This window comes from Megalopta genalis, chromosome 11 (assembly GCF_051020955.1).
Source record: "Megalopta genalis isolate 19385.01 chromosome 11, iyMegGena1_principal, whole genome shotgun sequence".
Classification (NCBI taxonomy): Eukaryota; Metazoa; Arthropoda; class Insecta; order Hymenoptera; family Halictidae; genus Megalopta; species Megalopta genalis.
The window spans coordinates 15,111,024-15,125,268 of NC_135023.1; the positions used below are offsets into that span (position 1 = coordinate 15,111,024).

At 33.7% G+C, this 14,245-nt stretch overlaps 1 protein-coding gene, 1 long non-coding RNA gene and 1 other non-coding gene across 4 annotated transcripts in view; 2 read left to right on the forward strand and 1 right to left on the reverse strand.

Moving 5' to 3' along the window:
• The window catches only part of LOC117219127 (uncharacterized), a 39,949-nt gene that overhangs the window by 10,087 nt on the left and 15,617 nt on the right, over positions 1-14,245 (reverse strand). Inside the window, exons 2-4 of the mRNA XM_033468039.2 lie at positions 3,822-3,902; positions 3,180-3,282; positions 1,472-1,603 (exon numbers count right to left, since the gene is read on the reverse strand). Coding sequence (XP_033323930.1) covers positions 1,472-1,603; positions 3,180-3,282; positions 3,822-3,896 — 310 coding nt within the window. The 5' untranslated portion in view covers positions 3,897-3,902. The remainder of the gene's footprint in view (positions 1-1,471; positions 1,604-3,179; positions 3,283-3,821; positions 3,903-14,245) is intronic.
• Positions 845-917, forward strand: TRNAT-UGU (transfer RNA threonine (anticodon UGU)). Its single transcript has one exon. It is a non-coding gene; the product is annotated as a tRNA-Thr (tRNA).
• The window catches only part of LOC143260305 (uncharacterized), a 237,903-nt gene continuing 233,119 nt past the window's right edge, over positions 9,462-14,245 (forward strand). The window contains exons 1-2 of one of the 2 annotated variants that reach the window (XR_013034450.1): positions 9,462-10,076; positions 13,388-13,982. This is a non-coding gene — a long non-coding RNA (uncharacterized LOC143260305). Of the gene's footprint in view, positions 10,077-13,371; positions 13,983-14,245 lie in introns of those variants that run through there. The other variant, XR_013034449.1, reaches the window with a different exon arrangement.

Sequence of the window (14,245 nt, forward strand, 5' to 3'; positions counted from 1 at the left end):
AGAATATGATTCGAATTATTTTTGTGAACGCAAATGATGGAACAATATTAATCTTAATGATGGCTCGCTGAGAATTTGTCCGAGCTCTAACAATTTACTTTACATTATTTATCAATATAAAAAAAACTGAAAATAACGATTTGATTGTATTCTTGATTAAGTTTGAGTATTGCGGAACTGCGTTTATTTTTGTGAAAGATATTCCGGAACATTAAACACTGTAACAATTTCTTTTACTTTTTAATTTTATATCTTATGCCAGCACGTAAACAATCTATTTTGAAGACTTGAACGTAAACAAAAACATGATTTAGTATTTAATAAAGGAAACTGGTTAAATGGATTTTGTAAGAGTTTTTACATAGGCACCTATCTTTATCTGTTAATTTATTATTATCTAATATGTTAAAAGACAAGGAAAAACGTAAGCAAATATTTAAACTATTAAACATTGTACAAGTTTAAAGGCTGTGTGTTCGTTCATATTTGAATGCTGTTTTTTTGGAGTTAGTTCTTGACAAAATGTATGTATAGTTCGCTGTAACACAGTAATTATAGTATAATCTAATTGATAATCAAGACTTTTAATTTCTGTGATAATTTATTCATAGATCTGTGTATCCAATATGTGAGCATTTCAGTACACATATGTCTGAAATATAAATCTGCTCGACATTGGTATTAAATTGTCTTTCATCTACAAAAATCATTTTGAAGTTCAATTATCATTATACATCCACTTTTGAACTAAAAACAATTGCGATATATTGTTCTAAAACTATTTCAATATCAGTAATTTGATCGCTCCGTTCATATCTTAGTATCAAGCGCAAGAGTACTGTGAGCCTCCATAGCTCAGGGGTTAGAGCACTGGTCTTGTAAACCAGGGGTCGAGAGTTCGAATCTCTCTGGGGGCATGCTTTTTTTTCTTTTTTTCTCTTAAAATATATATCTGATACGCGTGCCGGAGTCGACGTTGTAATAAAAAACCAATAGAAAATTTGTTTTCATGCCTGAGAAATGTACGAAAATCAATTTTTCATATTTAGCTACGTGCCCCGAGGACTATTTAATTATGTCTGTCTTATTTGATTCAAATTGCGAGTACAATGCAATGATGTAATACGTAAATGCATTTTTTTTAAGGTTCCGTTAAATTTTATTTGCATATTTAGTAATGTATAGATTAAAGTAATCATTAACGCATAAATGAAAATTTCGTATATTGAAAATAGCATCAAATAGTGTTTCAAGTTATCCTTTTCTCGATGTTAGTGTTTATATCGCAGTAATATTTTTAACCATACTTGTTAATAATGACAAAACTTCTGTATTCTTAATTTCTCTGTGTTTTTATTTACAATACATTAAAAAATGATACAACTTTTAATAAATGTAGCTTGTGAATTGAAAATGTAGATATGATTGAGAAGAAACAGTATACATATGACATACAAGTAGTGGACGTTACCTCCTACGCCCATAACGATTGGTCCAGCATAACTAAGGTTGTTCAGATGGAATCCGCGTGACTCATTCTTCACTCTTATTGTTAGATTGCCTCTAACTTCTTGAGCCACGGACAGCTGATCTGCGAAGTAACCTGTATGACAGCGCATCATTAAAAAAAATTTATTGATCGTCCTGGTAAAATGGCTTGAAAAATCTAATTCATTTCAATAGCTAAAAATATGAATTCAATTCTGTCTATCCTTACAAAAAGAAATCTTATCTGTCACAGTTATCAATTTAACTGACTCGTCTTACTTTGATTCAGTGAATCTCAACTAACTAATTGATTTGCCATCTTAATTAACATTAATAATATTGCTACGATCGAATCTCTAGTAATTTAGTAATCTCTTGATTGTTATTTAATTGTAAACTTTATAAATTGCAATATTCGCATACACAAAGCTTATCGAAGAAGGAATGAGTACACTTTATCATTGGATAATATGAACACGTCAATGCACATAAAATGACGTAATAAAACATACGTGGATTGTGTGCGAAAAGAACGTAATGTCTGTGAATAAAGATAATCAATAGTCTGTGAAGATGTGTGTAAAGATTTCAATAGTCTGTGAGGCTTCAATATGTTTCAGTTGATATGTTTTCGAGACCAAGAATAATTTCGTAATGCCTTTCGAAATACATTACATTTGATAACTATTATACGTACATTAATATTTATAAGCGAGAACGTACATGATAGGAGCGAAAAGGAGAGTGGGGAAAGGCCTGGTTGTGAAAGTAGATCTGGCTGTAGTCGTTCTAGTCAGTTAGCGGATAAAATCACCTTTCCGCCATTTGCATAATATTCTGAATCACGAATGGGTTTAGTGCAGCACGTAGTCGGCAATTCAGTACGAAAGAATCGAGTAATTTGTAAGGAACGTTGAAAAAGTTGACAGAAAGAAATATCGCTTGCGTTCTATCTAAACACTGTAGATATTGTACATGTTCAAATCTATTATTTTAACTATTTTAACTATTTTAACTATTTTAACTATCAAATCTATTATTTATATCTATTATTATTAGATTAACTGAAATTTAACAAACGTATGTGAAGAAAACAAAGTATTGATGCTGTCTTAATAATTAGTTATAATTTCGTTTGCAAGTTTTTATCACAGACTTGAGTTAGTTTTCTGTCTCATTAATTAAAACTAAAGAAGTATTGGAGAAGGCTTAAAGGAACTTATTAGTTTCTAAAAAGATGAACTTTTTAAATACATTATGAATGCTTGCTCGACATCTAAATTAAAATCATTCGAGAATACTACTTAAATTAATGCTTACTATCAGAATGGCGCGTGAATTTAAGTGAACGCACTATTTTACTAACTAATAATATTTGCCTTATATTACTCTACGTTCGTTAAATATTTTACATTGTTTGTGAAATAGTGGATCGATTTCTAATTCGTTTGTTACGTTGCAGAATCTACGGTGAATACCATAAAGAAGAACGCTACTTTTTACAAACGGTTGCTTCGTGTTCGTGTATGTAATTTGAAGAAATCAGATTCGCTCATTCCGAAAAATACATAAATCACGAAATAATCTAGTACTACGCATGATTTACGGTATTACACATACATATTTGTCAAAATTGTCCTGCGTTAAAGAAAAAGCCTGGCCGATAGTGAACGCTAAAAATGACTACTCACCTATAGTCGCCATGCAAGCTCCTAAAAGCATTAATAGCAGGCCAATTCCAAGAGCTTCGCAGGCGTACCACAAACACCTTGTTGTCACCTTGTCTCTCACCACCTATTCAATTTAATTTCATCGTGTCTGTCAACAGTTATTCAGTATTTCCCACGTGAAATCTATGGAATAGTTACGTAGTAATGCGCATTTCATCTGTTCGATCGAATACTTTTTTCTTTTTTTAATGAAGAATAGCACTAATACGAACATTTTCTTTGTAACATTTAAAATTGCAAACTTGCTACTTACAACTTATTCGCTATGTTACAGAATGGTTATTAAATTCTGTACGAAAAGATAATAATATTTTTTATATACAGTACATACAATGTGTCTTATTTGAGCAAGAGTGTCCATGCTGTAGAACTTGATTACGTTAAAATGTTTACGACTACACGTGATAAATTAAAGGAGAGTAAGGTAAATCTTGGATAATTTAAATTTTCTACAAGGCAACGATTTTGGAAAAAAATGTGCAACGGCTACGTTTTGTTGTCTACGTGTACTTGAGTAATCACGTTCACTGACGGAACAATACAATAGAGTTAACAAAATATTAATCTGAAAGTTTCCTGTTTGGTAAAACTTTTTGAATTTACCTGGACATTCCAGTGCGCTCCCGGACCGCAGGCTCTTCTCTGCGTCCCTTGGTATTGTATGCTTCCTTGGGGCATTTTGCGCTAAAGTTAAATAAATTCTGCGTTATTTACGGCGGCCGGCGGGTTTCATTAAAAATTCTATTACGGAGAAAACGTGGAGAAAAAATTGCCTGGGTAAACGTGCGATTACATGCAAAAATTCGAGATGAACGGTAGTTAGTAATACTAATTGCAAGGTTCGACTACGATATTAACAGACTGTGAATATTCGTGCAACAATTTTCTCCATCGATAGAAAGAAATAGAAAGTTCTTTGCTTCTGCATTAATTTTAAGCGATTTGATGTTAAAACACGACTAAATCCAGTGTTTGCTAAATAAGCTATTAAAGTTTAAAGCATCAATGAATAAATAAATAAATAAATAAAATCTTTTAATCTTCCTACTATTTAAAATGTCGTCTACTAAACTTTGTTATAAATGCATAAAGTTCGTAGTTTAGTTATTAATGCTCTTAGTACTCAATCTTAAAAAGTTTCTTAGCTATTAAAGTTTGAAGCATCAATAAATAAATAAATAAATAAAGAAAGAAATAAAGAAATAAAATCTTTTAATCTTCCTACTATTTAAAATGTCGTCTACTATACTCTATCATAAATGTATAAAGTTCGTAGTCTAGTTATTAATGTTCTTAGTACTCAATCTTAAAATATGATTTCTTACGCAATATAAAAATAGCCTGCACCGATTAGAAGAAACAGAAACTAACTTTTTAACATTCATTTCATCTTTTTACTATCTGAAATTGCAACTACTCGATTTTGCCATAAATTCGTAAAATGATTAGATTAAAAACACGACTGTGGTGACGTTACAAGAGTTTGACAGTATTTCTATACAATGTTCAACTTGTCAAAATTATTAAAAGGCAGAGACATTTTTGTCATTTTTGTCGGTATTATTAACTTAGAGAATTTTTATTTTGCATAAAAATTTGCACTCTAGTTATTACCATGTTACCGTGTAACTGAGGATTTTATCGTTAATTACCACAATTTTCATGGGAGAATATTTAAGTTACAAGTTTTTCAACCGTAATTTTCATCTTTTTCAAAGCAGAGGCTGGGCGGAGTTTTAATAATGCGGGAACGAAACACGAATACAAGCCGGAATTCAGGTCCTTCGTTGTAGAAATATGTAAAAGTTAACACAAAGTTATACACGATGTTCAACTAACAGGTTATATTAGCTTTGAATAGAGTAAAAGTGGGTAGTAAGTCGTGAAGTCTTCGAAGTCTTGCTAATTATAATTAGGAGTAATTAATAGTATGATAATAGCATCGTAATAATCGTAGTATAATAATAGTACAATATCGTAGTATAACAATAGTACAGTAATGGTACTATTATGTGCGCCATTGAATAATCTACGGTTTATTTGGCCAAAGTCATCTAAGGAAATTAATCGAAAACTAATTAACCCGATTTGATTACGCTAAGATATTATACATATAATTCGTAAGATGAACCAGTTGCGCTACGTTAGAATTGATTTGCTGATGCATCTGTGTCGCCAACCTTGATTTCTCATCAATTCAATTTTCGTAATGATGCCCCACCTTTAATAAGTACGAGAGCAGCAAAATATTGGAATTGACCTATATGCCTTAATTGTTCAGAAATAATTCAGGGACGGTTAGAATTATTACTTGTGAATTAATATTTCCCTGATAATATCATTGTTCATAATAATAAAATAATAAAAGTAACATCCATACATTTGGTCACAGAAATATTCGATCACCATAACCGTTCGGCAAAGTAAAATGTTACAAATTAAATAACAGATAGAAATCTGTTTTTAATGAAATTTCTTTCGATTGTATATAAGCCACAATCGAATAAACTAAGAAATGTTTATCAAAACTATATTCTGATTTGCATTCTATTCGAAAATCTACAGTTTCATGCAGTTCACACAGAGTTACGTAATTATTTATGCATGTTTGAGCATCCTTTGCACGATTGATTTATTCATACGCTAAATCGTGTTGCATTTCACAGATCGAAATTAATTAACTTATTACGATCGTCGAGTGTACGCGTTTTGCCGCACAAAGATGCAGCGCACCTGTAAAAATAGCGTGTTTTTATTTACACGTAATGGCGATTTTTGCACTCAGAACGGAGTGGCATAATAAATTGCTCACTGCCTCGTTTCACTTAACTGAGGACCGACGCTTCTCGTCTTGCGCCGCGAGGTTTAATTCAACTTCGCGATGCACGCATATAGTACCTGTTATAGCCTTTACCACCCTCGCCCCATTCATTCACTTTTACATAAGGGTGGGTAGGTACAGTCAGCCATGCACAATGTGTACATGTAACATTATCTGGCAGCGTGCAACGTGTGCGTAGCCATGCTTGTGTCTAATTCACACACAGTGGATAGAGAAGCATTGTTCGCCCCCTGTTTCGTATCTTTGAGCGCGGAAAGTTCGCGTTTTCCATCGATCCAAATCCTTTACGGCTTCCCCCGCAATCTCTCTTTGCGAAACTTCCCACCAGCCTACCAAGATTTCGCGATCCATCACTCTTCTCGATAACACTTTTAACGGCGCCTCAACAAGCGAGACAGAGTTGCCAAACACGTACCGCTCACCTAAATCGTAGTTTGTAAAGTAATTCACGCTCGTTCGTCGCATGCAACATTTAGAGACAAGTACACGTAGCACGTCTCGTTGGAGCAAAAGTAATTGCTGTTACAAAGTGTCAACTCTAAAACTGTATTCATGTTTCAGCTTAAAATAGATTGCACGCGGATGAATCAGTATCATTTGTATTTATGCAACATTGTCAACAACAATGTATATGCGATCATTTATTTTATTGGCATAGGTTTACGGAGCGGAGAGTAGTGAACGAGATCTTTAAAAATATTTTTGGACGCTGCTTCGTGGAAATCTTCAAGAAGAATTTGTCCTGGTGCTTCGAATAATATTGCAACTAATTTGTGATTTTATATCGCATTTTGTAAATATAATAGAATAAATTAGAATCGTCTCCGTCTGAAACGGAAATATCTAAGTGACATTTAAACTATAAGGAAGATCGAAAGAATTTCGACCTGTAATAAGTCGATATATAATAATAAATTATAATAAACTATGTCGACCCTTTTCAATCTATTGAAACCATTACATAAAGAAAGTTATTTGGCTTCTTGTTTTTTGCAGTGTGTGCGGAAAATTTGTATTTCGCATGCATAAAATAGTACTTTAGCCCGAGAAATACTATTTAGTCAAAATAGTAGAATATTCATTTAGTTTATTAGCTATTGTTGGAACTTCTTCACTGAAAGTGTTGCGTATCGTTATTTCAAGCTTAGCAATTTCGAGTAAGTTTTACACGAATATTGTGGTTTCTATGACTAAAATGAAGTAACACCGCTGCGATCTCACAGTGTTTACATTATCTGTCGATGTCCCGATCCAATGGCACGTAGTTTTTACATTTTTCTGTACGTTCAACTTGATACTGTGGTCGTGTATGGCCGCATTGATATCATTTGCGGTCGTGTTTGTTTTATCGATTATAGCAATCACTGGCCTGTTTACCATGATTGTTTTGTCGGTCAGTATTGTCAGCGGTTACCCAATATATTTGGTACGTTCTGATATGGTCACTACTATCTTTTTATAAACAGATTGGAGACGTTTAAATATTTAACGATACAAACAGAATATGATCTGACGAGTAAGTATATTACGATTATGTTAAAGATAGAGGGCTGAATAAACGAATTTTTGAAAAGAGTGTTGAAAGCTGGCTCTAATTCCATATTACCAAAACATAAATAAGATTTCACCACGACGAGCTGGCACTGTATGGAATCTCTTTACAACCACACAGTTATTCTCTGACTACATGTTCTATCTTTAATCTGGTGAATGGCAAGAGAGGAGGAAGACAGGAACGAGAATTCAGCCAATTTACTAAAATCGATTCCACGCTTCACTAATACCTGTTACTTGCTCCGAACGATGTAATTTTAAACATGGTATAATTGCAATTCAAGCAGAGAACTGAATTCCAAGAACGTTGTTCATTTGTTATTAACTCTGTTAAATAGGGCGTACATTGCTACTCTTCAAAATTGTAAACGAGTAATTTAATCATTGAAATAACAAAATTGATTGTTACAATGACTTATCTCTTGAAATAACAAAAGTCTTCGATGTATGATCCATATTTCTAAGTATAGTACGCCTTTTTTAACAAATTTCTGCACACAAAGGATTGAAAAAGGACTTCTATTATTATGAGAATAAAAAAAGCATTTTGGTTACAGAATGGGTAATAATTAGACTATAAATTATTATGCAAAATTAAATATGTTTGTACATTAATTAGAAGATATTAGCTACATAGATGTTTATTTAATTTCTTAATCATTTTAATGAGTTGAAAATAAGGGGAAAAGTATTTCCAAATTATTTAAATGCTTTCATTGTTTTGTATTCAATCTACTAATATTTGTTATAGATGCATAAAATCCTCAGTCCAATAATAGCATACGTTAGTACAAAATAATATTTAAAAGATGTTTTCATTCCCCGAAGAAATAAGAAGTAATATGAATTACTTTCTTCATTCAAATGCTATAGAAAGAAATATGTTTATAATAAGAAGACTCACTACACAGTGACGTATATTGAAAACCTTTAACAAATATTTTCACCTTGAAGGCCTTCGCCTTTATTAATACCCTCTAAAAGTCCGATAAGTTGTATTTGAAGAAACAGAGATGTTAGAATTATATATAATGCAATTATTATAATAAATGGAAATGGATAACAGAAGTCACGCACTCGAGATTACTTCATTGCGTGATTAAAAAGTTGTATTGCCCGCGTGAATGCCGAGAGTTATAAATTCTATACCCCAGATAACAGCTCTATTGTCCTATGTAAGAGATTAATTTCTTTGTGGCAGCCAGAGAAAGATCTTTCTGCACGTTTTCTCATTAGGAACTTGATGTTTTATTTAGGCAACAGAGTGGCTGCACAAAAGATCTGGATCATTCTTTTTACCACGAATTTCGTTCCAAGTATTAAGAATAATAAAGATCATATAATTATCATATAATTATATACTATAATTTATAATATATATACTACTACTAATATATATATATATACTATAATTTATACACTATTAAACTAATCCAATCTCATATCTGCTTTATAATTTTTAAACAGATTTTTGCAAGTCACCGAAGAGTGGTACTATTTTGTGACATCGGGGCATTTAAAATATCGGAAACTGCATATCTCACTCTAAGGTATTTAGTATCGAATCATCCGGATTTTTTGAATCATAATTGATAATTATGAATCATCAAGCAGAGCTACTCCAACTAGTCCCACCTAAGAAGTTCACATACTGGTTAAGACCTTTAACTTTAATTGCTTAGTATACGTATTCTATATTCAAATGTCAATTTCTATATATTTTTGTAAGCAACAATATTAACTAATGCTGCTATACATCCGTCGCCCGCCACCAGATGGATCCGTTTCTCGGTGCTACCTGAACCGTCAACGATTCGTATATATACCGTCCCCAACGGTACGCCTAATATCCCCGCGTCTAAGGCAGGGTCCGCTAGAAAGCCTTACTGACGAGTCCTCTAGCGGATCCAGGACGAAACGCAATTCACTTTCCTTTCGTCCTCTACCATTACCCATAAACTTCGTCGATTGACGACACCAAAGGCAAACAGGTAGGACCCCCATGAAAACAACACTACAAAAAAAAAATCTTGGGTAAGTGCCAGCAAAAACCAAATAAGCAGCATTTAGAAGAGTAAGGAGAAATGGGCGTGCAACTGCAGACTCTAAAGGGCCGAGGCTACAAGCGACCCTGTAACAAATCCTATGTGTGGTGCTCTTCTAATATCTTCGCCGATCTGTTGGAGACGCATGGCACTCAGGAGCTGTGATCCTGGACCCGCTGCGACGTCGCAAGTCTCCCAACAGATCGACTCACGTGGAACTGTTGGGGACGTCTAGCATCATCAGGAGCTCAGATCTTGGACCTGCAAGTCGTCGCCCACAACAGCACCCGGCGGATCGGCGAACAACACAGAAAGGAAATAAAACCTGGCCGAATTTCGACATTGTCTATACGGCTCTTGTGAAGGAACAGTAGTTGCATATATATCCCATCATCCTCGTGAAGTCTGGCGTATAAGGCAGGGCCTGCTAGTTATAGCCTTACTGATGAGTCCTCTAGCAGGCCCAGGACGAAACGCCCCCCTCATTTTTTGCTATATCATTTAGAATAATTTTATAGATTAAAATGTTTAAGTTCTAATCTTTTTACTATTTTTGATTACAACTACTCAGTGTAGCACAAATGCATAAAATCCGTACTCTATTAATCAAAAATTATCGGAAAATCGTGGCAGTAATAATTTAAAGAACTAGTCGTTTGAAAGGATTGTAGAATGATTGTAGAAACTCTAAATTGTACATCAGGATGGTGCTTATTTATCGATTTTATGTTTTCTAGTCTTATCTTTCTAAATTATGACAGTTGATGAAGAAAGAATGTGCGCAACAATGCGACGTTTTCCGAGGGTAAAGGGTTGTAAAAAATCAATAGAAGTGCTATACGAAGAAGTATGCTCATAATAGGGAGAATAATGAATAATAAATTTCTATAGAGATACAGTGACTCGTATTAATATTCGGACACGATATTGTTAGAAGAATGATTGCTCCTTTTTATTGTTTATGATAGTATTATTGAATCAATTGTTTTCTCATATAATAAAGCACTTCTTAAAGTAAATAGAAACATAAATTTTGTTTATTTATTGCACACGTTCTTTTGTATAATAAACGATGAACAAGATTGTGACAAAATTTAACGTCGAAAAAATATTCGGACAGTGAATGAATTACGTTAATTTTATATAAAATGAAAATCTTTTTAATCATGTTATCATAATATTAATATTTTGTCGGTTGACCCTTTTATTTTATTACTTCATGTAATCGCTTGGGCTTGTTACAGATGATTTTATTTAAATACTCCGTGTGAAATCCGTTTCCATTCGTCCAACAAACGTTGTTTTAACTCTGTTGTTGTCCTTGTAGATGTTGTACGAATTTTGCGGTACAATTGATTTCATAAATTTTCAATCGGATTAAAAAAATCGGATTGAGGAGGAGAATGCAGTACTTTTGTGACAATTGTATAATAAATATTTCTGTACAATTCTGGCCTTGGGTTTAAGATCATTGCCCTGATAAAACTTAAAACTGTTAAATTGTTAACTGTTAACCTTTAATGAATAATTTCACTATCGAGCCCTTTGCCTTTATTAACACTAGATTTACGGGGCACAAAAACAGCTGTTTTATATTAGTTTATAAAAGTGATAATAAGACATTTGCTCTGATTTTTAACAAGTGTTATTGTAACATTTGCCGTAAATAACGTATAAATTGAATAAATAACTCATAAATGTATCTTTACGATATGAATAATCGTAAATTAAGAAATTAATTTGACGGGTTATGTAAATCTAGTGTCAATGCTCTCTCAAAAATCGGTTAGATGTATTTAAGTATTAGACAGTTATTATAATAAATAGAAATGGATAACAGTAGTTTCGCACGCGAGATTACTTCATCGCGTGATTAAAAAGTTGTATTGCCCGTGTGAACGTTGAGAGTTATAAATTTTATACCCTAGATAACAGCTCTATTGTCCTGCGTACCAGAGATTAATGTTTTCTTTGTGACAGCTAGAAAGTTCTTGCTGCACGTTTTCTCGTTGCGAACTTGACGTTTTGGAATGGACAACAGGATTTTTAAAAGATGTTTGCAAATCAGCGGATGAGTGGTATTATTTTGTAACATCGAGGCATGTAAAATACCAAAAACTACCTTCCACACTGTAAGGTATTTAACTATTTGTACTCGAGTGGCGACTCTGTGGCGACATCAAAAATTGTTATTACACGTTTAAAAATAATTTTGTAAAATAATCATTGAATTTGTTTACATTTAAAAAACATTATGAGGTGTAACTGTTGCTTGAGTCACAAAATTCACTGTCGTAAAAGCATAAAACGCAGTAAGTTATATGAAATAAAAATACTATAAGACGGAGAAACTATTTTAGATTTCGAGTTGAAGTTGCTTCGAGTGCAAAGGGTTAATATCGAATTTGTTTATATTTAAAAAACATTATAAGGCGTAATTGTTGCTTGAGTCACAAAATTCACTGTCGTAAAAGCATAAAACGCAGTAAGTTATATGAAATAAAAATACTATAAGACGGAGAAACTATTTTAGATTTCGAGTTGAAGTTGCTTCGAGTGCAAAGGGTTAATATCGAATTTGTTTATATTTAAAAAACATTATAAGGCGTAATTGTTGCTTGAGTCACAAAATTCAATGTCGTAAAAGCATAAAACGCAGTAAATTATATGAAATAAAAATACTATAAGACGTAGAAACTATTTTCGATTTCGAGTTGAAGTTGTTTCGAGTGCAAAGGGTTAATATCGAATTTGTTTATATTTAAAAAAACATTATGAGGCGTAACTGTTGCTTGAGTCACAAAATTCACTGTCGTAAAAGCATAAAACGCAGTAAGTTATATGAAATAAAAATACTATAAGACGGAGAAACTATTTTAGATTTCGAGTTGAAGTTGCTTCGAGTGCAAAGGGTTAATATCGAATTTGTTTATATTTAAAAAATATTATGAGGCGTAACTGTTGCTTGAGTCACAAAATTCACTGTCGTAAAAGCATAAAACGCAGTAAGTCATATGAAATAAAAATACTATAAGACGGAGAAACTATTTTAGATTTCGAGTTGAAGTTGTTTCGAGTGCAAAGGGTTAATATCGAATTTGTTTATATTTAAAAAACATTATGAGGTGTAACTGTTGCTTAAGTCACAAAATTCACTGTCGTAAAAGCATAAAACACAGTAAATCATATGAAATAAAAATACTATAAGACGTAGAAACTATTTTCGATTTCGAGTTGAAGTTGCTTCGAGTGCAAAGGGTTAATATCGAATTTGTTTATATTTAAAAAACATTATGAGGTGTAACTGTTGCTTAAGTCACAAAATTCACTGTCGTAAAAGCATAAAACACAGTAAGTCATATGAAATAAAAATACTATAAGACGTAGAAACTATTTTCGATTTCGAGTTAAAGTTTCTTCGAGTGCAAAGGGTTAATATCGAATCATTCGGATCGTATAAATTTGAATAATCAACCAGAGCTATTCCAAATAATCCCGCCTAAGAAGTTTGTACTAGTTAAGGCCTTTAATTTTTGATTGTTCGGTGTACGTATTCTTTATTCGAATGTCAATTTCTATATATATTGTAAGAACGATATTATTGACACTTCGACGCTTGCCAGTAGATGGATTCGTTTCGATGGATTCGTTTCTCGCAAGTACCTGAACGGTCAACGATTTGTATATATACCGTTTCGAACTGTTACTCCAGTACCCCCCCGTCTAAGGCAGGGTCCGCTAGAAAGCCTTACTGATGAGTCCTCTAGCGGATCCAGGACGAAACGCAAACTGCGACTTCTTTCTTCGTGACCCCTCTTCCTTTGTCAACAACGTCGTCAATATCGCTGACTTCGACGACGAATAAGTTGCCTATGGGAGTCACGATACTTAAACCATTAGTATATAAAGCCGACGCAAGGAGAATGGGGTGCAACTGCTGACTAAAGACACCGAGGCCATCCCGCAAACCATAAAACTCTCTTCCTAGGTGTGAGATGACCCATCACCGTCGATCCGTTGGAGACACATGGAACCAGGGGCCGTCGTGGTCTTGGTGACCGGTCATCGCCGAACTGTTGGGGACGCTGGCATCAGGAGCCCAAAGTTGTCGCCTGGAACAGAGGAGGATCCAGCGGATCGACGGACAACACACAGAGGATAAAACCCTGGCCGATATCGACATAGTCTTACGGTTCTGAAGGAGAAAGCAGCTTGCATGTATTTCCCATTGCCCTACTGAGGGCGTCGATTATAGAACTATTAGGGACACCCTCTTAAGTAAACCCTCACTCAATTGTCCCTCCGATGCCCTCCGCGTCTAAGGCAGGACCTGCTAGGATAGCCTTACTGATGAGTCCTCTAGCAGGTCCAGGACGAAACGCCCCGTATCCCTTCCTTTTTTACTACTCCATTATTTACAATAATTTTGTAGATTGAAATTAATTAAATTCTTTTGATCTGTTTACTATTTTTCATTAAAGTGTAACGCGTGGATGGGGTGACAAATGAAGTGACCAAGGGTTGTGTAAGCGAAGCTAAACAAGAAATGGTTTATTATAGTAAATTCTCCCTAATTAACGCTCAGC